This window comes from Bison bison, unplaced genomic scaffold (assembly GCF_000754665.1).
Source record: "Bison bison bison isolate TAMUID 2011002044 unplaced genomic scaffold, Bison_UMD1.0 scf7180017864476, whole genome shotgun sequence".
Lineage (NCBI taxonomy): Eukaryota > Metazoa > Chordata > Mammalia > Artiodactyla > Bovidae > Bison > Bison bison.
This window is the reverse complement of record NW_011495037.1, coordinates 776,283-797,195: the sequence shown is the minus strand read 5'-3', so window position 1 is coordinate 797,195 and position 20,913 is coordinate 776,283. Positions and strand designations below refer to the sequence as shown.

General features: G+C 39.6%; 1 protein-coding gene across 1 annotated transcript in view; it reads left to right on the top strand.

Annotated features, from left to right (window-relative positions):
* The first annotated feature begins 6 nt into the window (after positions 1 to 6).
* The window catches only part of PGGT1B (protein geranylgeranyltransferase type I, beta subunit), a 54,316-nt gene continuing 33,409 nt past the window's right edge, over positions 7 to 20,913 (top strand). The window contains exons 1-2 of the mRNA XM_010862075.1: positions 7 to 154; positions 10,629 to 10,747. Coding sequence (XP_010860377.1) covers positions 15 to 154; positions 10,629 to 10,747 — 259 coding nt within the window. The 5' untranslated portion in view covers positions 7 to 14. The remainder of the gene's footprint in view (positions 155 to 10,628; positions 10,748 to 20,913) is intronic.

Sequence of the window (20,913 nt, the reverse complement as noted above, 5' to 3'; positions counted from 1 at the left end):
GTTTCCGTAGCAGTATGGCGGCCACGGAGGATGAGCGGCCGACGGGGAGCGGAGAGGGAGAGCGGTTGGATTTCCTGCGAGACCGGCACGTGCGGTTCTTCCAGCGCTGCCTCCAGGTTTTGCCTGAGCGCTACTCTTCGCTCGAGACCAGCAGGTAATTGGTAGCTCACAGTCAGCGGGGCCGACACGGGGCCCGGCCCCCCGAAAGACGCTGCGGAGCTTGGCGGCTTAGTGGGCGCCCGCAGGGGGCTGCGCCGCCGCCCACTGGGTACTGCCTCGCCTCCCGGGCCGTGGTGCGGTCCCCATTGCTCCCGCGAGCTAAGGCGAGAGGGCTGGGACGAGCTGGAAGTCGCGGGCTTTTGGAATCTTCAGGTTCCGCCCTTTTTCACTTCCCAAACATTTTTTCGTATCAACTCTGAGCTGCTTCCCCGAGCCTGTGAGTCACTTGGCCTCACTTCGGAGTATAAAGAGTATTTGTTATCGTATTTTAACTAATAATCTCCAGTGCTTCCCTTGCCTCCGTAAGGTCATTAACTCTTCATTGAATGTCTGTAAGGCATTCAATGTATAGGAGCGGCAGAGCGCCTCTAAGGTTTCCGTAGATAAGAACTTTCCAGGATTATAAGTCTAAGGATTGGCGTACAAGGTGCAGTGTTCGTTGGAGCAGCCTGTTAAAGTTTGATTTGCAGTAGTATTGTGAGTTAGGGTTGTCTGAGGACTGTGATCTGGCAGAGGCTAAGAAACTGAATTAGCCATTCAGAGTAGAAGTCGGGATGAGAAGAACGAGAGGAGGAGGCGATCTTTGCTCTGCATTGCTGTATTTCAAAGTAAGATTCCAAAGATGCCTTGCACTGGCTTGGAAGAGAAGGCAGATTGGTTTTGCTCTGATCTCTTTCCGTGTTTTCTTAACTGAGCCTGGGGTTAAACGGTTTGACCCTTTCATGACTGGGTCAGTTTGGGAAGTTTTATAGATTACTTCTGCATACACGGTCAAGAAATATTATATAGGTGCTGGAGGACAGCTGAACAAGACACGCAGGCAGTTTCAATAGGGCTTTCAATAGGTTCCTAAACCAGATTTCCTTAGACTTTCCCTAATCACCCTTTCCAAAAGAGACTACTTCCAGTCACCACCTGAAATTATATATTGATTGATTGATTTAATATCTTTCACACAGGATTGTAGACTTCAGGAAGGCACAGTTTTTGTCTTTCTTGTTTACTTCTATAACACCTGGACTGTTTCATCCAATTTGGTAGCCACATTTGGATATTTAAATTTGAATTAAAGTTAAATAAAACTTAAAAATCACTTCCTCTGTTTGCAGTAGCTACCACACTTCAAGTGCTCAGTCACCACATTGGCATGTGGTTTTTGTGTTTCAACATTTCCGTCATCTCAAAAAGTCCTGCTGGACAGCATTGCACTAGATCCTTGACTAATCTGGCCTAAAGGCAGGCAATAAGTACATAATTTTGTTCAGTAGTCATTCTGAGCTTAGCCCTGAAAGATGAGCAGATTTTTGCTAAAGAAGGAGTGAAGCATCATTTATATTCCTTTCTCCATCCGTGTGCATTGACTGACTAGTAGAGCCTATGTTTTGACCTAAATTAAATTAGCATTTCCAAAACTCAGTCAATTGATTGGGATGTTTAGAAATATACTGGTAAATCACAGTTTATGATGATTAATTTTATGTGAATTTAAGGCATTTGAATTAAAAATGTCATCCTGTTTTGACTGTTGAACAGTTGAACTTTGCTTGTAGCTACCACAGGTCTGTGTTGCTTTTTCAAAATGCCACTCTGTTTGATCTCTTTAAAATTCAGCAAGGACAAAACCATATAGACTAATGTATATTGGCAGTGAACTCTAATCTTGCTCGTAGCATAAGTAAAGCAGCAAAAATTATCTTATTAAACAATTAACTTCAATTGATTTAATAACCATATAATCTTAGAATTTACACCAGGCATTGTGTATTAGATAACAGATATGTAATATAATGTGCTAGTAAAGAAATATTAATTATATTCTTTTTATGCTTCATGTTTGTTACCTAATCACTTTGGATTTTTTTAATGGCTCAGTTAATAACCACATTTAAGATACTCTGCACATACTGGTTTTTGTAGTGATTTTTTAGCAGTTTTTCAGTATTTCTTGATTCAAACTTTTTACTCTCCTTAGTTCAGCATTAAATCCTTTTGTGGTGTATGTGATTCATAATTGACTTTAAGATGCTTGTGAAAGAAGCTTCAACTTTTTAAGCAAAGGTGCCCAGTCACAAAATTTTTACTTAAGATAAAACAGCGTGTTAACTAAGTCATAACTGTTAGCTGGTATTGTAGTTAAATTTCACAAGCATTTATTGAGGGGCTGCCATATGCCTGGGTATGAGGATATGGTGTAAAGCAGCAGTACCCGAGCTATTTGGCACCAGGGACCAGGTTCGTGGAAGACGATTTTCCGTGGACGGAGAGGAGTGGGGAGGGCGGTGCAGGATTCGAGCACATTACATTTATTGTGCAGTTTATTCCCATTATGATATCAGCTTCAACTCACATCATCAGGTGTTAGATCCTAGAGGTTGGGGACCCCTGGAACCTACGATTCATGTATTCCTGTGTTCACTTCTTTTTACTGATAGATAGGAAGCAGCTGACTCCTGGGAAGGCTACTATTGAACTAGACATTTAGACTCTCATTTTCTGACACATCATTTTGGTAAAATCATTTCTCTCTCTCTTTTAGCCTGACCAATAGAATACTTTTATTTTTATTTTATTTTTCTAATAGTGGTTTTATGAAAATTAAAAGGCTCAATCAGGTTTTTCTTTTATCTTCTGAAAAGTGGTAGTTACTAGTTAACTCAGGTGAATATAGGCCTTGGATTGTGAGCTTTATCAGTGAGCAGGTTTCTTTTCATGAATGGTTTAGAGAGCTTTTTGGTTATGTGATATTGTTGTCATTTGTATTTGGGCAGTGGGCATTAAAATAGGTCTTTTTAAATTGAGAAGCAAAATATTGACCATAGTCTGTTATTTTTACAGATCCAGCTCTTCTAGAAGGGTTTAGACAATTCGTTTTGTTTCTAAGACATTTACAAAGTCTTTCTATTCTGGTGTCCTCCATATCCCCTGTGTATCCTGTGATGTCACCACTTAGCCACCTACAAACTTCTTTGTCCTTTGGTTCCCTCCCTTATCTGAAGTATATCACAGTCTGACAGTGTGTCTCTCAATCAGTGATAATGGGGTGCTTATAAAAAGACATATACGTGAGGCCCCTCCCCAGATCTGCTTCGTCGGACTTTCTTATGGGCTTGGGAGTCTAGCAGCATAGTAAGCATCCCAGGTGGCTCTCATGCCCACTAAAATTTGAGACAGTTTGCCTAATAGAAGAAAGAAAAGTACAAACAGGTGGTTACAGCAGTGCGCCCCAGCTCTAACGTGCATGTGACTCACCTGGGGGTCTTGTCAAAATGCAGATTCTCAGGGTGTAGGTCTGGGCGGGGTCTAAGATGCTGCGGTTACAACAGGCTCCCAGGTGAGGCTGAGGCTGCCGACCCCTGCTGCCCCTCTGTGAGTTTGTTCACACAAAGGTTGTGATCGTCACAGGGCATTCTGGAAGCACATGTGTAATTCCACCCAAAGAGAGACTCAGAGAAGAGTCTAGTCTGAGGCTTCTTGGAAAAAGGTAACCCTGGAGCTAAATATTAAATGTGTTGACTTTTCATGTAGGTGGGTGGATAATAGGCAAAAGGACGATAAAGACAATAAAGATAGATAGGCGAGTGTTGACCAGAGTGTCGTCAGTCAGTTCTCTTAATAGTGTTTCTTAATGTTAGGCAGGTATGGTCAGAATTTAGTATGGAGGGGTAGGTATGGACTTTGCCATGTCAAGAAACTGGGAACTAAATATCATGTGAGTGATGGGAAGTTGCCAAGCAGTGGGTCTTCTGGTTAGATAAGCATTTCAGAGTGATCGCTAGACTTTAGATAGGTTATTATATTAAGTGGGACAAGACCAGAACCAGAGTCATCAATAGTGACTGAAGCTGTTGCAGTCATCCAGGAGCCAGGTCCTGGGATAGCAGAAATAGGAATAGAAAGGAGAGGATGAAGAAGGAAGGAGGAATCCCAGAATTCTAGGGTTGAAACTGCCAACTAGAGAACAAGAGGCAGAAGGATATAGGTACTTCGTAATTTTCCCCACAAATTTAACCTGCTTAAGTTTAGGATGTTTGTCTTATTTATTTTTGTCATGACATCTAGTCTGTAGTGGCAAAGAATCTGACTGCAATGCGGGAGACCTGGGTTCAATCCCTGGGTTAGGAATATCCCCCTGGAGAAGGGAATAGCTACCCATTCCAGTATTCTGGCCTGGGGAATTTCATGGACTGTATATATAGTCCATGGAGTCGCAGAGTCAGACATGAATTTCACTTCTAGTCTGTAGTGGATATTCAGTAAACATTTCTTATTAAAAATTAGTTTGCAGGAGAAATTTTATTTTGCATGTTAATTCCAAAAATGTGTGACTGTTCTTGAAAATATTTATAGGCTGAGCTATTATAGTTATAGGCTATATATTTATAGCTATTATATTTATAGGCTGAGCTATTATAGTTATAATAGCTAACTATTATAATTTGTAGTTATAAATTGACCAATATTGACTATAAATAGTCAATTTATAGGCCTATATTTCAGCATAAAATATAGGCTGAAATATTTTAATACCTTGAAAATATTTCAAGATATTTTCAATATCTTGAAAATTACTGTTTCAAGATATTATGAATGAAGAATCAGCTTAAAATTCTGGAAATCACAAATCTTTCTACCATTCATTCATAATTATTTATTGGTGCTTCTATGTACTATGTATTTTAACTTCATGATTCTTTCTAATGTATACTACCAGACTCTCCATTTCCACTGTTAATTTTATCAGCAGTGGTGCTTCTGTTTCTTAATGTAACTGTTCTTTTATAATTAAGAGCTCTTCGGCAGCATGATTTTGGCCATGTTGTTGTCCTCACTAATTTGTGTCTGACTCTTTTGTGACCCCATGGACTCCTGCCTGCCAGGTGCCTCTGTCCATGGGGTTTCCCAGCAAGAGCACTGGAAGGGGTTGCCATTTCCTTCTCCGAGGGATCTTCCCCAACTCAGGGATCGAACCTGAGTCTCCTGCATTGGCAGGCAGGTTCTTTACCACTGAGCCACCAGGAAAGCCCTGGTTTGGCCATAGCCCCACCTTAGATCTAGCCAGAAATGCAGTCTATTGTTGAAGATGCTGGTAGATGTCAGTAAAGAAATTTGTACTATAAAGTAGCAGAGCAAGTGACCCAAAATTTGAGAATCTAGTCAACTCCCGTGAAAAGAAAGTGAAAGTCGCTCGGTCGTGTCCAACTCTTTGCGAACCTGTGGACTATATAGTCCATGAGATTCTCCAGGCCAGAATAATGGAGTAGGTAGCCTTTCCCTCCTCCAGGAGATCTTTCCCAACCCAGGGATCCAATCCAGATCTTCCAGCATTGCAGTTGGATTCTTTACCAGCTGAGCCACAAGGGAAGCCCAAGAATACTGGAGTGGGTAGTCGATCCCTTGTCCAGCAGATCTTCCTGACCCAGGAATAGAACCAGGGTCTCCTGCATTGTAGGCGGATTCTTTACCAACTGAGTTATTAGGGAAGCCCTGATCCCTAACTCCCATAAGTGAGTGTTCCTGGTATACCCCAAATGATCGTTCACTTGCTCTGACCTGATGGTACAATACTCAGATAGTAGCATAGGAAAATCATATCACAGCTGATCCTTGAGCAACTTTGGGCTTGGGGCCCAGGGTGTGCAGTGGAATATCAGAGGTCAGGCTCTCCTTACCAGAGGTTCCACAACTTCAGATTGTGTGTAGTACACTGTAGTACGTATTTACTGGGAAAAAAATCAGCATATAAGTGGACCCAGGCAGTTCAAGCTTGTATTCAAGAGTCAAATTATAGTATGGCTAGAATTTTTTTTACCCCCACTGCACAGAATGTTTTTCCTTTTTTCTTTTGGTTTTATTTAATTCTTACTTCTTTTGTGCTGTTTTCTAAGCCTGAAAACAGTTGTTCTTAAGTCTAAAAAATGTGAGGCCTTTTGGAAGCATCATTTAGTTCATGTCTCTTACCTGCAAATTGATCTGCTGGTGAAGGAACTTGATCAGGCTCAGGGGGAGTGGGGTGGAGATGTTACTTCTTCATCCATGTAAGATTAAACTTTTTATATGTAATGTTCAGAGTAGGAGAACGGGCAGGAAGACATGGCTTACTTTGGTTTTTCAGGCTACAGACTCAGAGTTCAATTCTGGGGGAAAGAAGAAAGGAAGAAAACAGACAGATGCACTCTGAAGAAGTAATAAAGTAAAAAGCACTTTGCTGGCCTCATCTTAGGAGCATGTGCTGGAACAGTCACCCCTCTAGATGCCTGCCCCAAGACAGGTTGCCTGATGGTCTCTACCCCAGGCACCATAAGACCTCACATTATTTCTCCCAGAGGCCCCCAGCCCAGAATTCCTTTTTATTCCCTAGGAATTATTTAATTATCTCGCTCTCAGAGTTTTAGGACTACTTGAGAACTTTAGTATGGTCCCCAAAAGAATGTTTTCTTATTATCTTATCTTAGAGGAAGGCTGGATGTTTGCTCCAAAGGCTTCTTGGTTCTATTCTGCCAGCCACTGCTGGATGCTAAATTTGATAAACAGTCTTTTCACTATAGTGCTGTTAATCCTATAAACCTTAGTCTAAAGTGCTATGGGTTGACAATGCTGGACTTTAAGAAGCCTTTAATAAGTACACAAGGTTTTAAAATAGTTTACCATCAGATGACTGATTTCCATATCATAGTACAAGTATAATTTTAAAAAAGACTCAGTTAACACTTGCATGCAGATAACCGTAAGACTTGAGGGCAGAGTTTCTAGACCTCAGCACTTTCGACATTTTGGTCCAGATAGTTCTTTTCTGAATGGTCCTGTCTTGTGCATCATAGCAGTGTACCCCACTGTACCAACTGGGTAGCAGGAGCACCCTTCTCTAGTGATGAGAACCAAACTGTCTTCAGAATGGCCGCTGGGGAGCAGTGTTGGCCCAGTGCACATCACTGTGCTTCTGTAAGCCTTGCTGCCCACTAGAGTCACCTGAGAAGCTCACTGCTTCCCATCCCCACTCACCCAAGCCCCAGGTGCCAGACCCTGCCTTCCGTCTAGGATTTCTGATTTCTTTGCTGTGTAGTGAGGTCTCGGCCTCCAGGTTTTGCTGCTGGTGTGGTGTTTGTCTTTACGCCGATTCCAGTTGCGCCATACTTGAGAAACACGCCTTTGACTCAGAGCCCCTCAGCAGTTTCTGTTGGTGATCCAGCACTGAAATCTGAAGTAAGTTACTTGAGTTCTTTGGATTTTATTATCTTGAGCTAGAAAACGAAAGAAATGGCCTGGATGACTTCTGCTTTTAATTTAAAAAATAATACCTACTTATTTTTACAGCCCCTTGTTTACATTTTTCTGTAACATATTTTAGTAACGGGAAGATCATTGTTCTCTCAACGTCTTCACGTTGTCTCTCACTTACATCTCTCTTCATTTTGCTTAAAGACTCCGCCAGCAATGCGGGCTAGGCAGGATCAGTTCCTGGGTCAGGAAGATCCCCTGGAGGAGAGTACGGCAGCCCACTCCAGGAGCCTGGCGGGCTGGATAGTCCATGGGGTCACAAAGAGTTGGACACAACTGAAGTGACTGAGCACATAGTAATGATTTAATAAACTAAATTATTAGATGCCTTATTTTACCTGACTGTAGTCATTCACTTTATAGATTTCAGCAAAACTGAACCCAATGATAGCTCTCCAGGAGGGTTAGATGTAATATTGCAGGTCCTTTATTTGTTAGTTAATTCTGTAAATTATTTGACTGCATATCATGCACAAGGCAGACCTTATCTCATGAAACATAACTTTCATCAAGTGAAGTGACTTTCAAATGTGGGTACTGTTAGGTAGAAATTTTCCCCACGTCTAAAGCATTTGGTTTTAGAGAAGAGTGGTTGGGGGTCGGGGTGGTGGAGATTGCCAACCAGTGAAAAGGCCTGTAGTGTTAAGACGGTGAATGTTAGCGCTGTCCCTTCAGATCAGGAAATACCAATAGCAGTAGCTTCCATTTATTTAGTGCTTGCTTGTGAGCAGGTAAGCACAATAACTGTGTGAAGTACAATGATTTACAGGTAAGGAAGCTGACTTAGAAAAGACTTAGAAAGGGTTAGGTAACTTAACCACATTACAGATGGATGGAAATTGGCCAACCGAGGATTTGAAGCTAGCTCATTTGACTGCAGATCTGAGCTCTCAACTACTGCTTCCCACATAAAGGGGTTCTACTCCCCTTCATTTATTCCTGATCTTACTCAGATAAAGCACCTCTCTAATTCAAGTGGATCTCAGTGACTTGTTGGAATTAAACTGAGATAATAGAAATTTTCTAGGTCAGTGCCTGCTGCTGCTGCTAAGTCGCTTTAGTCGTGTCTGACTCTGTGCGACCCTATAGACGGCAGCCCACCAGACTCCTCTGTCCCTGGGATTCTCCAGGCAAGAACACTGGAGTGGGTTGCCATTTCCTTCTCCAGGTCAGTGCCTAATACATAATAATAATCTCTCAATGGGCTTCCCTTGTGGCTCAGCTGGTAAAGAATCCACCTGCAATGTGGGAGACCTGGGTTCAAGTCTGGGTTGGGAAGATCCCCTGGAGAAGGGATAAACTACCCACTCCAGTAGTCTGGCCTGGATAAGTCCATGGACTGTATAGTCCATGGGTTCGGCAAAGAGTCAGATGCAACTGAGTGGCTTTCACTTTCCACTTTCCAATCTCTAGATAATGTAAGTCTCCCAGAGTGTCTTCTTGAGTATACCAGTATCTCACTAGTTTTAATTTTTTGGTTGGAATTAAAGCTTTGGTTGGAATTAAATTGCTCTCTGATTTCTCCTCCTGTTATCTAATGGATGCCAGCCTTTTCAACCAGGGATTAGAGAGAGAATTATACCCTTTAAAAAAATGAGTGACTGTTTTTCCATTTCTCCTAAAATTAGTAATACCATTCTAAATGCAGAGGAGAGAAGTTAATTATATATAGTGATTGCCTTAGTGTGTTAAGGCTTAATTTTCCCTTGGAATCTCTATAAAAGGTTATAGAATGCATGGAGTGGCTCTGTGAGAAGACTTTAGACCAGATAATTTGAAGTCCTAGTTTGTCAGTGTTAGTCATAGGAATTATTAGAATGTGGAAATGAGATAACCATGTTCAATCAGACAATACCATAGAATGCATCTCAACAGGAAAGGAACTATATATGTAACAAACTCTTCATGTAAAAAGCAGCCACTGCGGGGACCAGTTTTTATGTGAGAGTACGGGCTTAGCTTTCTGAGTTAGTGCACAATCTTGGAGGGGAAGGATTTTGCTTTAGAGTGTTCCATTTCTCAAAGACTGTTCATTTCTAGGAAATGGGAGTTACAATGCATTTGCATTTTTAGTGTTCCTTGTTCCCCCTTTTTTCGCAAGGGGTCACATTATTTATAAACAAATTTGAATAATGATAGATTTATTCTAACATCCTTAAAAATTAAGCACCAGGTATAAGCATAACTGCAGATGGTGACTGCAGCCATGAAATTAAAAGACGCTTGCTCCTTGGAAGGAAAGTTATGACCAACCTAGACAGCATGTTGAAAAGCAGAGACATTACTTTGCCAACAAAGGTCCATCTAGTCAAAGCTATGGTTTTTCCAGTAGTCATGTATGGATATGAGAGCAGGACTATAAAGAAAGCTGAGCACCGAAGAATTGATGCTTTTGAACTGTGGTGTTGGAGAAAACTCTTGAGAGTCCCTTGGACTTCAAGGAGATCAAACCAGTCAATCCTAAAGGAAATCAGTCCTGAATATTCATTGGAAGGACTGATGCTGAAGCTGAAACTCCAATACTTTGGCCACCTTATGTGAAAAACTGACTCCTTGGCAAAGACCCTGATGCTGGGAAAGATTGAAGGCAGGAGGAGAAGGGGATGACAGAGGATGAAATGGTTGGATGGCATCATCAACTCAATGGACATGAGTTGAGTAAGCTCCGGGAGTGATGGACAGGGAAGCCTGGCGTGCTGCAGCCCATGGGGTGGCGAAGAGTCAGACATGACTGAGCAACTGAACTGATAAATTGCTGTTAGCGAATCAGTGAAAATTGAGATTTGTATATATTTTCCATCCTTTTGGCCTTATATATACTGACTAGGTGCATGGAATTCTTTCTCAATTCTACTTCTAGCCTTTAGGTTGCTCATAACCTGGCTTCAGTGAATTCATGTATACTTCAGATGAGTAGCATTGAGTTCTTAAGCCTTAAACATCCCTTTATTAGAAATTAAAACAAAGATTTGATTGATATTATTAAATTATAAAACTAAATTGGGTTTTTCTGTTTTCACAAGTTGGGGCTATCATTTAAATTATTGTAAAGTTAGAATGAGTTTATTATTTTTCTGAAACAGAAAGACTTCATTGGTTTGATAAGATGGAATTTTATATTTTTTTCTTTTTAGGTTGACTATTGCATTTTTCGCACTCTCTGGGCTGGATATGTTGGACTCCTTAGATGTGGTGAACAAGGATGATATAATAGAGTGGATTTACTCCCTGCAGGTCCTTCCCACAGAAGACAGTGAGTGAGTTTTTAGCATTTTATTTTTAGTGTGACTAGCTGTACCTAGCGTAACACGTGTGTTGGACTCGGAAATCTTCGTGTATTCACAAACCATTATCATATTGGGTTGGCTGAAAAGTTCGTTCGGGTTTTTCGTGACATCCTACAGAAAAACACGAACAAACTTTTCGGCCAACCCAGTATTTTATTCATCTGCGTTTTCCTTGTAATACGACACTCCCTTTCTGTTTGAGCAAGGTGCTGACCAAGGTAGGCATCGTGCCTTGCGAAGACTGCTCAGAGGTTGAACGGGGATTCGCAGTTGTGCACCATCCTGCTGTGCACATCCACCCTGACAGCTGCTGCTGGACGACTTGTATTCCACATTTATGTTTGGTTAGTTTTGTAGCATTCACTCTGTTTTTCATTCTCAGCCATTCTTTTTGTCTCTTCACTGAAAAAAAACTTGCCATCAAAAAGTTTCATTCCAGCCTCTTAACCATTTTTCCCTGCTAATGTTCCATTAGTGTTTCTTTAATGGTTTCTTAGAACTCTTGGTTATACTTCAGTCATTTTTATGGTTCTTAAAACTTTATGTATTTGATCAATTAGTTATCAGAATTCATAAATTACTGATCAGCTAAATACACACAAGTTTTATAAATTCTGTTGTTCACTCCATTAAGTTTAAAGTATCGAATATTGATTTAACTTACAAATGTTAGAAATGCTAACATTGAATTGGATTAGATCAAGCCCAAATAAACTCCCAGAAAGTCACGTACTTCTTATGTATGATCACTGCTTACCTTTCTTTTATAAGTCAGCATTTATAATTTAATGATGTGGTTCATTGGTTGGAATAATCTCACCCAGGTAAGCTGTGGGGAAATAATAAACCAAAGCTTTATTTAGAAAGAAAGAGCTTTGATCTGTTAGCAGATGCCATTGGACATAGTTTGAGCTTTCTACTTTATTATTCTTGAAGTTTGTAGTATTTGTTTATAATTTTAAAAAGTCTTTGCCTATTAATGAATTCTTGTTAAAAAATGATTAGGCAGTTTTAGATCTTTCAGAATTCTGATATAAATAATCATTTTTCACCAATGACATAAAGCAGCATATGTGATATACTGAAGAGTGTAGATTCTAGCATCTTGCTGAGTAGTATTTACTGAATGTTCTGCTAAGAATACTCTGCTAAACTTGTACAGAGGGACTGTTGTAAACTATGAGATATGGTTCTTGTTCTCTAGGAGCTTGTGGCTAAGGTGAGGTTAATTTCTAGTCACCTGCAAAATGGAAGTAATTTGTATTTTCCTTTTTAATCAGAATTTTTTTTTTCACTAGTCTGAGTGAAAGTCTGAAATTTTTTAAAAAGTTAGATATTAATATTAAACAGATGTAAGGTAGTTTTGTTACAGATTATGTGTAATTTTTGTTTGTTTATTAACAGTGCATGTCCTAATTATAAATTGGTGTTTCCTAAATATATTTCACATAATACAGATAGGAAATTATACACTGTGGTATATAGCAAAGCTATTCTTTAAGAAGTTTTTGCTAAAATATATTACTTTTAGACATTACTTATGATACTTAATTTCCTTGGAATAAAATAGCTATGGTTCCTCTAGAAATGTAGGAAACCCATGCTATAGGTTACAATTATCAGTACAGTAGTCATTTTTTTCATTGTGCTTCCTACTTTCTTTTATATTTTTATCTGCCTTTAAAGACTGTTTGCTGGCTTCATGATTGAGCTAATTAATACTATATTCTTTTTGAAGGCTTCTTACTTTTCTCATTATTTGATCTTCTATTGCAAGAGCCTTGCCAACTGTCATCTGAAACTGTCACGTTATCTCTGATAATTATGTTAGCTGTGCACTCACTAGAACGACCAAAATGAGAGAGGTGGAAAATAACAAATGTTGATGAGAATGTTGCACAACTGTAACTATTTTATAGTTACTGTTTGGCAGTATTTACTAAAACACAACAAAGTTACTAAATTTACAAATTTACTAAAACGCAACAAATGTGCATTCTGTGACAGCAGTTCTGCTCCCTAGTATGTACCCCAGAGAAGGCAACGGCACCCCACTCCAGTACTCTTGCCTGGAAAATCCCATGGATGGAGGAGCCTGGTGGGCTGCAGTCCATGGGGTCGCTAAGAGTCGGACACGACTGAGTGACTTCACTTTCACTTTTCACTTTCATGCATTGGAGAAGGAAATGGCAACCCACTCCAGTGTTCTTGCCTGGAGAATCCCAGGGACGGGGGAGCCTGGTGGGCTGCCGTCTGTGGGGTCACACAGAGTTGGACACGACTGAAGTGACTTAGCAGCAATAGCAGCAGTATGTACCCAACCAGAAATGAAAAAATGTGTTCTCCAAAAGATATGTACTAGAATGGTCATTCATAGCAGTATTTTTCACAGGAGCCCAGAGTAGGAATATGCAAACTACCCATCATTGGTGTTGCAGATCAGTGATGTATCGGAATTCACACGCTGGATCACTGTACAGTCATGGGAAAGGACAGTTTAGACCTACATACAAAAATTTGGATGAATGTCGCAAACATATTTTGTGATAAAGAAATATATAGTATATTATTCTATTAATACAAAGTAAAAATGTCAGTAAAGCCAATCTGAGCCTTTGGGGAGTGCCAAGAAGGAAGCAGGATGGGCTTCTTGGGTGCTGGTCATGTACTTTTTCCTGAGCAGAGAGCTGGCTATACAGGTAAGTTTACTTTGAAGAAGTTCATTAAACTGTTTATTATACTTTGATGAAAGTTTAAAAATTTTTTGAATTTGGGTGTATTTACCATCTCTTTTGACATCCGTCAGAATTCTCTTTCTCATTGTACTTTCAACTCCATGTACTTCATAAATTGAAGCCCATTGCTAATTTTTTACTTTTTCAATCATTGCTGCTTAACTGTTGCTTAAAATATTTTTGCTTATGTCTGAATTGTAGACTTCTGGAGGGCAATGAATGAACCTGTCTTAGATTTTTTTTTCTCTTCTCATGTGTAGTGCATCACTGCATATCAGCAATTGTTGGACTGTAAATGACTTATACCTTTTCCTATTTTTTTTCTTTTCTGTATTTTCACATTTAGCCTACAGCATCCTGTAGCTCCTCAAATATTTTCACATTTATAGGGCATTTGCAAGCTGAATAGAATGCTTTCTATAACTCATAACTCTCTATTGGTTCTACTTTGTGATATCACATAAAATCCTAGGGGACTCAAAAATCTTAAAAGTGTTAAACAGAACCCAGAGACCATAAAGGAAAATTTTGGCAGATTTGATTAAATAAATATTTTTAAATGTGACATAGGGAAAGATAAAGTTGGATAAATAACAGACTTGGAGGAAATTGTGCCACTGTATATACTAGACAAAATATTCATACCAAAACTGTAAGAAGTTGTTAAAAGATTGAGGAAAAGATGACACACTGCCACTTAGAAAATGACAAAATTTGTGAATAGGTGCTTCACAAAAGAAGTATATATAGTCATTAAATACATGAAAAGAGGATCGACTGATACTAGAAATTAGGGAGATGCAGTAGAAACAAGAATATTAACATTATTTTTTACCTAACACATCAATTTACTGAAAAGGTTTTAAAAGTTGGTAAGAATGTGGGGAAAGGAGCACTTTAATACTCTGTTGGTGGAAGTAAAAATTGTAACCTTTGGAAGGGCATTTTAGGAGTGTGACTCTTTGCCCTCACCTGTCCTTGTGTGTGTTGTGTCTAATTAAATAATGGTCCCCCAAAGGCATATGCACCCAGAACCTCAGAGGGTGACTGCATTTGGAAGCATAATTGGGAAGCATAATTAGGGTAAGGAGCTCAAGAAGAGTGACTGGTGTCCTTCAGAGAGAACGGAAGGGAGCTACTCACGGAGGACGACAGGCCATGTGAAGACAGACGCAGAGCTCAGGGTGGGTCCACCAGAAACTCAGAGCGGGTATACACCGGGCTTTGCCTCAGAGCCCTCGGAAGGAGCCAACCTGCTGACAACTTGATTTTGAACTCTTGGGCTATATGAGAGAATACATTTCTGTTGTTAATACATTTCTGTTGTTTAAAGCCTCCAGGTTAGTGGTAAGTTGTTGCTAACCTCAGGAACCTAGTACATGTGCACAGAACTCTGTGTAGACGGATGTGTTGGCATTGTTTGTTATAGTAATACGTCAGAAACAGTAAGTATCCACCGAAAATGAAACAGTTAAATCAGCTGTAGGCCAGTAAAGAGTACTCCCCCGCAGTACGGTGATTGAGGTAGATCTGTGTATGTTCTTACATGACACTGTTCATCAGATGCAGTTAAATGATAAATACCGGCATGTACAGGGGTGTTTTGTTTTAATAATCTATTAACATCAGTGTATAGGAAAAGCTCCAAAAGCATGCATAGACAGCCTTTGTGGAGGGGGAAGGAGATGAGAACAGAGGTAGGGGATGGCTGGATAAGGTACTTTTGTTTGATTCTATATTTCTGCATTGTTTGAATGCTGACAATAAAAATTCTGTATTTTAAAAATTTGAGTTAAGAAATCTTTATCTCAGCCTCTTTAAAACACAACACAAATAAAAACTAAGCCAATTTATATGACTGTACACAAATATTGACATTTTGCTACTGGCAGGAACAATTCAGTGCATTATTTAATACTTTGTAGTTTTCAAATACACCATCACATTGTTCTTCCCTCAGTCTGCCTTTCCCAGAAGTCGGGCAGACATTGAAAGGAAAAGTGAGTGAGAGGCCTGCCCGAGGTCACACACAGATGTCAGTGACAGAGTCAGACTGGAATCCCTGGCTTCTGACTCCAGGTCCCCATGCTGCTATACTGGGAAAATATATAGTCCCTTGTGGAAACTGTCCTGTGTGGCAATTAAGTACCTTGTAAATATTTAATCATAATTACCCCTGGCCTTCCATTTAATCCTAGGAGTGTAAAGATCCCAGTGGTATCCTAGTAATAAGTGTGCGGTCAGACCATTGGAGGGTTGGGGCCCTTCTCATCAATGTCAGGAAGTATTTAGGAAACACCAGGAATCAGCCTGGCGACTTCGTTACCCTCTCTGACCAGGGGCACAACCAGACAATTTTGGAGCTAGAACAAAACAAGGAATATTATAGTCCATCAGTTTACAAGTAGATGTTAAGATCCAGAGAGAGTATCCAGAGAGAGTAGTCATTTGTCCACGGTAATATAACTAGTTAATGTTAGAAACAAAGTTAGAATACAGCTTTCTGTTTCTCATTTTCAGTTTTCCCTATACTGATCCCGTGCGTCGAGTGCTCTTTTTATCATGTGTATTTTTCTGTGAGATAAGAATTTTTTCATGAGAACTCTGAGGCTGTCTTATGTGTTTAAAGGAAAATAAATCTGATACCTCTTCCTTAATAGAGCTCATAAAAATTAGAATTAAGTATTTGGAAATGTAGATAAAGTGGTGTAATATTAAAATGTAAAATGTTCAATGATTTCAATTTTTTAGTAGACTTTCAGTGAGTTTGCTTCCTTTTTTTAAACAACATGCTGGAAATATAAGTATAGTTTCATGTGGCTAAACTGAGCATTAGAAATTTTAGAAATTATAGAACACTTGTTTGGGAGGCATTGTAGATCAAGAATTTTATGTAAAGGTAGTGTCCCAGTCATGGGTTGGTTTATGTCCCCAGCGGCCCTTAGTCACTATCTGGTATGCTAGGTCACAAGTCTTTTCACAGCCCACCTGCAGTTCCAAATTCTCAGCTTACTGTTTTGTTGGATGAAATGCTATTAAGTTTCAAATCTCTATGAAAGAAAATCCCCCACCTGCCTTCTCTTTAACTGGTCTAGGTCCTATTCTAAAACTAATCTGTGGAATTTAGGAAATAGATACAAAAAAACATTTTTTAAGCTATATAATATTTTATTTACCTTGTGTGGATCTTTCTTGACATCCTGAAACAGGAGTCATATAAGATATGTTCTTTTACTAGGAAATCTTGTGTTTCTTGAGACCTGTGAGAAATTATTTCTATAGCCATACAATGTAAATGTCTACTTTTACGTTAAAAAAATCACCACATTCACTTGAATTCTTTTTGCATAGTGCAATAACATAACTTTGAAAATGAAAATTAGAAAGTTACGAACATAACCAAAACAAGTTTTGGATTATATAAGCAGCGTAACACCACTAGTAATTTGGTGATATTTTAGCTTGAGTTATCTTTTATTGGAAGCATTTAAATATAATATTTTATGTATTTTTATTTTGTCTCAATAAAATTTTCTCTTTAAAAGAGGGCAAATGCACTTTCTTGTGAAAAGCAAAGTAACTCTCCTGACTAAAATCTTTTTAAACTCTCATTAAAGTTTTACATTCTGTGAGTTTCTTTGCTTTTTAGAGAATATCTAAATACATTGTCTTTATGATGCTTGGCATGGCTGGTGTTTCTTTGAGTTAGTAGTCAAATCCTAAGTTGTAAGTCAGATATGACCCAGTCATCAAGCAGAAGTCAGCTTTGTAGCTTAATACTTATCTTTAATGTGCAAGCATGCAGATAAAGGGATTGTTTTTCTTTATGGTTGATAGCTAAACATGTTTTATTCTTTAATACATCTCTCTACATACTTGGCCTTCCTTGGTGACCAAGTGGTAAAGAATCTACCTGGCAATGCAGGAGACATGGGTTTGATCCCTGGCTCAGGAAGATTCCCTGAAGGAAGAAATGGCAACCCACTCCAATATTCTCACCTGGAGAATCCCAGGGACGGAGGAGCCTGGTGGGCTACAATCAATGGGGTTGCAAAAGAGGTGGACATGACTTAGTGACTAGACAACAACTACATACTCACACATAAATACCCATGTGTATATTACACCCATTCATATGCCCATTTTTGCTGCTGCTCCTTTTTCTTTCTGTTGACCCAGTTTCATTTGTTAAGTAATCTGGGTTTTTATGATGCATAGCTGTCTAAGCTACTTCCATATAACATGGTAAACTAGTCTGACTTTATGGATGTATTCACCAAATCAGTGGTTCTCAATTCTGACTGTGTAATAAGGCAGGGATTATTTTTCTTTCTTATATGTATTATAATGTTCAGGTCCTACTCTGAGGGTTTTGATGTGGGCCGAGGTTATGACCCAAAAGCATCTACATTTTTCCGAACTAGACTTGATAATGTTCATCCGCCAGACCACATTTTATTTGCTAGTACTGAATAGGAACACTGGAGGGCGCTATCTAAAACCCTCCGAAGAAGTTTAAACTTTATCCTGAATATGCACTCAGTTGTAAATTCGGAATAAATTGCATGTTTGTACTTGAATAGTTATCATAAAGAAGTAAGCTTACTAGTATTATAAAAGAATTCACAGTAGCAGACAAATCTTGACAGGAGCCAGACAGAATGGCCTGATGAATTTTTTAAGATGATGATGTGTACTCTCTTTTGAAAATGGAAGAAAAGATATTTTTATTTTAAAGAAACGTTGCTTTATTAAGCCCCTACTATATATCAGCCTCGATATGAAACTGACTTAGTGGGGGCTCCAGAAGGTTTCTTAAGGGAAGTATGAACTCTGACCTGAAACATGGAATCAGCTTTCTTTCATCAAAAGTAGAAATAGGATTTGATTTTCATAGAGAACTGTCAGTGGATCAGTAGCTTGAAAAGATAACTTTTAAAAAGGCAGTCCAAAGGGAAAAAAGGAAAAGCTGATTGAAAAAGTTTAAATAATAATAGTAAAACATTTTAGGGTTCAGATAAAATATAGGACCTAGGAAAATATATCGTTTGACATTACCCCTCACCCAATTCAAGATGGATTAAAACAAATGACCCTAAAAGGATAAAGGCACTCGTAGCTTGGTAAGGAAGGGATAATTTATTTTTAATTTAAAAAATACAATGTTATATCCAGTTTGGAGTATGGAAAGAGTATTAGGCAGAATTCTGAAGATGTCACCTCCTCTCCCCCCATAATTCCTGTTCCCTGGTTATTCAGTCAAGCACTAACCTAGGTACTACAGATGCTGCAGATGAAGTTAAGGTTGCTGCTGCCGCTGCTGCTAAGTTGCTTCAGTCGTGTCCGACTCTGTGCGACCCCACAGACGGCAGCCCACCAGGCTCCCCCATCCCTGGGATTCTCCAGGCAAGATTTCTGGAGTGGGTTGCCATTTCCTCCTCCAATGCATGAAAGTGAAAAGTGAAAGTGAAAATGAAGTCTTGTCTGACTTGTAGCGACCCCATGGACTGCAGCCCACCAGGCTTCTCCGTCCATAGGATTTTCCAGGCAAGAGTACTGGAGTGGGGTGCCATTGCCTTCTCCGGAAGTTAAGGTTACTAATTAGCTAATCTTAAAATATGGAGATTGTCTATGGTTGTTATACATACAGTCACAGTATAATCACATAAACCCTTATTACAGAAGACAAAAGAGAAAAATGCAGGAAAGGAGGACAAGAGAGAGATGCTGCAGAAGGGGAAACTAGAGAGAGTCTAAGCATGAGAAGGATTTGGGCCCCATTGCTGTATTCTGAGATACAGGGGCCCAGATGCAGGAAATGGCAAGAGTGCCCTCTGGGAGGTAAGGGCATGCCATAGCTGACATCTGGCAAGGGAATAGAGACCTTAGTCTTACAACTGCAAGGAACTTGGTTCTGCCAAACAACCTTAAATGAACTCAGAGGCAGATTGTTGCCCAGAACCTCCAATAAGGAATGTAGCCCTACAACATAAAACAAGTATTTTAGCCTGGTGAAACCTATCTTGGACTTCTGACCTTACAGAACTGTGGGACAATAAATGAGTGTTGTTTTAAGTTACTAAGTTTGTGGTAATTTGTGACAAAGACAAAATTCAACTTTATTCATGTCCCACAAAATGTTTATTGCCTTTGAAGCTTTGATCATAAGTACACTTCACCTAATTATAAACATAATACACATATATTTTTGTATCCTGCTTTTCTCTTAACTTAATCATATATATTTCTCTGTGTTACTATTAAGTTTTCCCAAATAATTGCTTTTAATAGAGTAGTAGATGCTTTTAATAGAGTAGAGTAGAGTAGATACATTGCTTTTCTTTGAGTAGATAAAATGCGTTACACATTTAACGCATTGGACTTCTGTGTCACTTCAAAATTTTTATCATCAAAATACTATCTTGAGTGTTTCTGCGCATATAATCATCTCATTTTCGAAGTTACTGGAGTGGATATTCATGTCCATCATTCCCAAGTCAAAGGGTACGAGCCTTTTTATGACTCACGATGTATTCAGTTCAGTTCAGTTCAGTTCAGTCGCTCAGTCGTGTCCGACTCTTTGCGACCGCATGAATCGCAGCACGCCAGGCCTCCCTGTCCATCACCAACTCCCGGAGTTCACTCAGACTCACGTCCATCTAGTCAGTGATGCCATCCAGCCATCTCATCCTCTGACGTCCCCTTGTCCTCCTGCCCCCAATCCCTCCCAGCATCAGAGTCTTTTCCAATGAGTCAGCTCTTCGCATGAGGTGGCCAAAGTACTGCAGTTTCAGCTTTAGCATCATTCCTTCCAAAGAAATCCCAGGGCTGATCTCCTTCGGAATGGACTGGTTGGATCTCCTTGCAGTCCCAGGGACTCTCAAGAGTCTTCTCCAACATCACAGTTCAAAAGCATCAGTTCTTCGATGCTCAACCTTCTTCACAGTCCAACTCTCACATCCATACATGACCACAGGAAAAACCATAGCCTTGACTAGACGGACCTTTGTTGGCAAAGTAATGTCTCTGCTTTTGAATATGCTATCTACGTTGGTCATAACTTTCCTTCCAAGGGGTAAGCGTCTTTTAATTTCATGGCTGCAGTCACCGTCTGCAGTGATTTTGGAGCCCCAAAAAATAAAGTCTGACACTGTTTCCCCATCTATTTGCCATGAAGTGATGGGACCAGATGCCGTGATCTTCGTTTTATGAATGTTGAGTTTTAAGCCAACTTTTTCACTCTCCTCTTTCACCTTCATCAAGAGGCTTTTGAGTTCCTCTTCACTTTGTGCCATAAGGGTGGTGTCATCTGCATATCTGAGGTTATTGATATTTCTCCTGGCAATCTTGATTCCAGCTTGTGCTTCTTCCAGCCCAGCGTTTCTCATGATGTACTC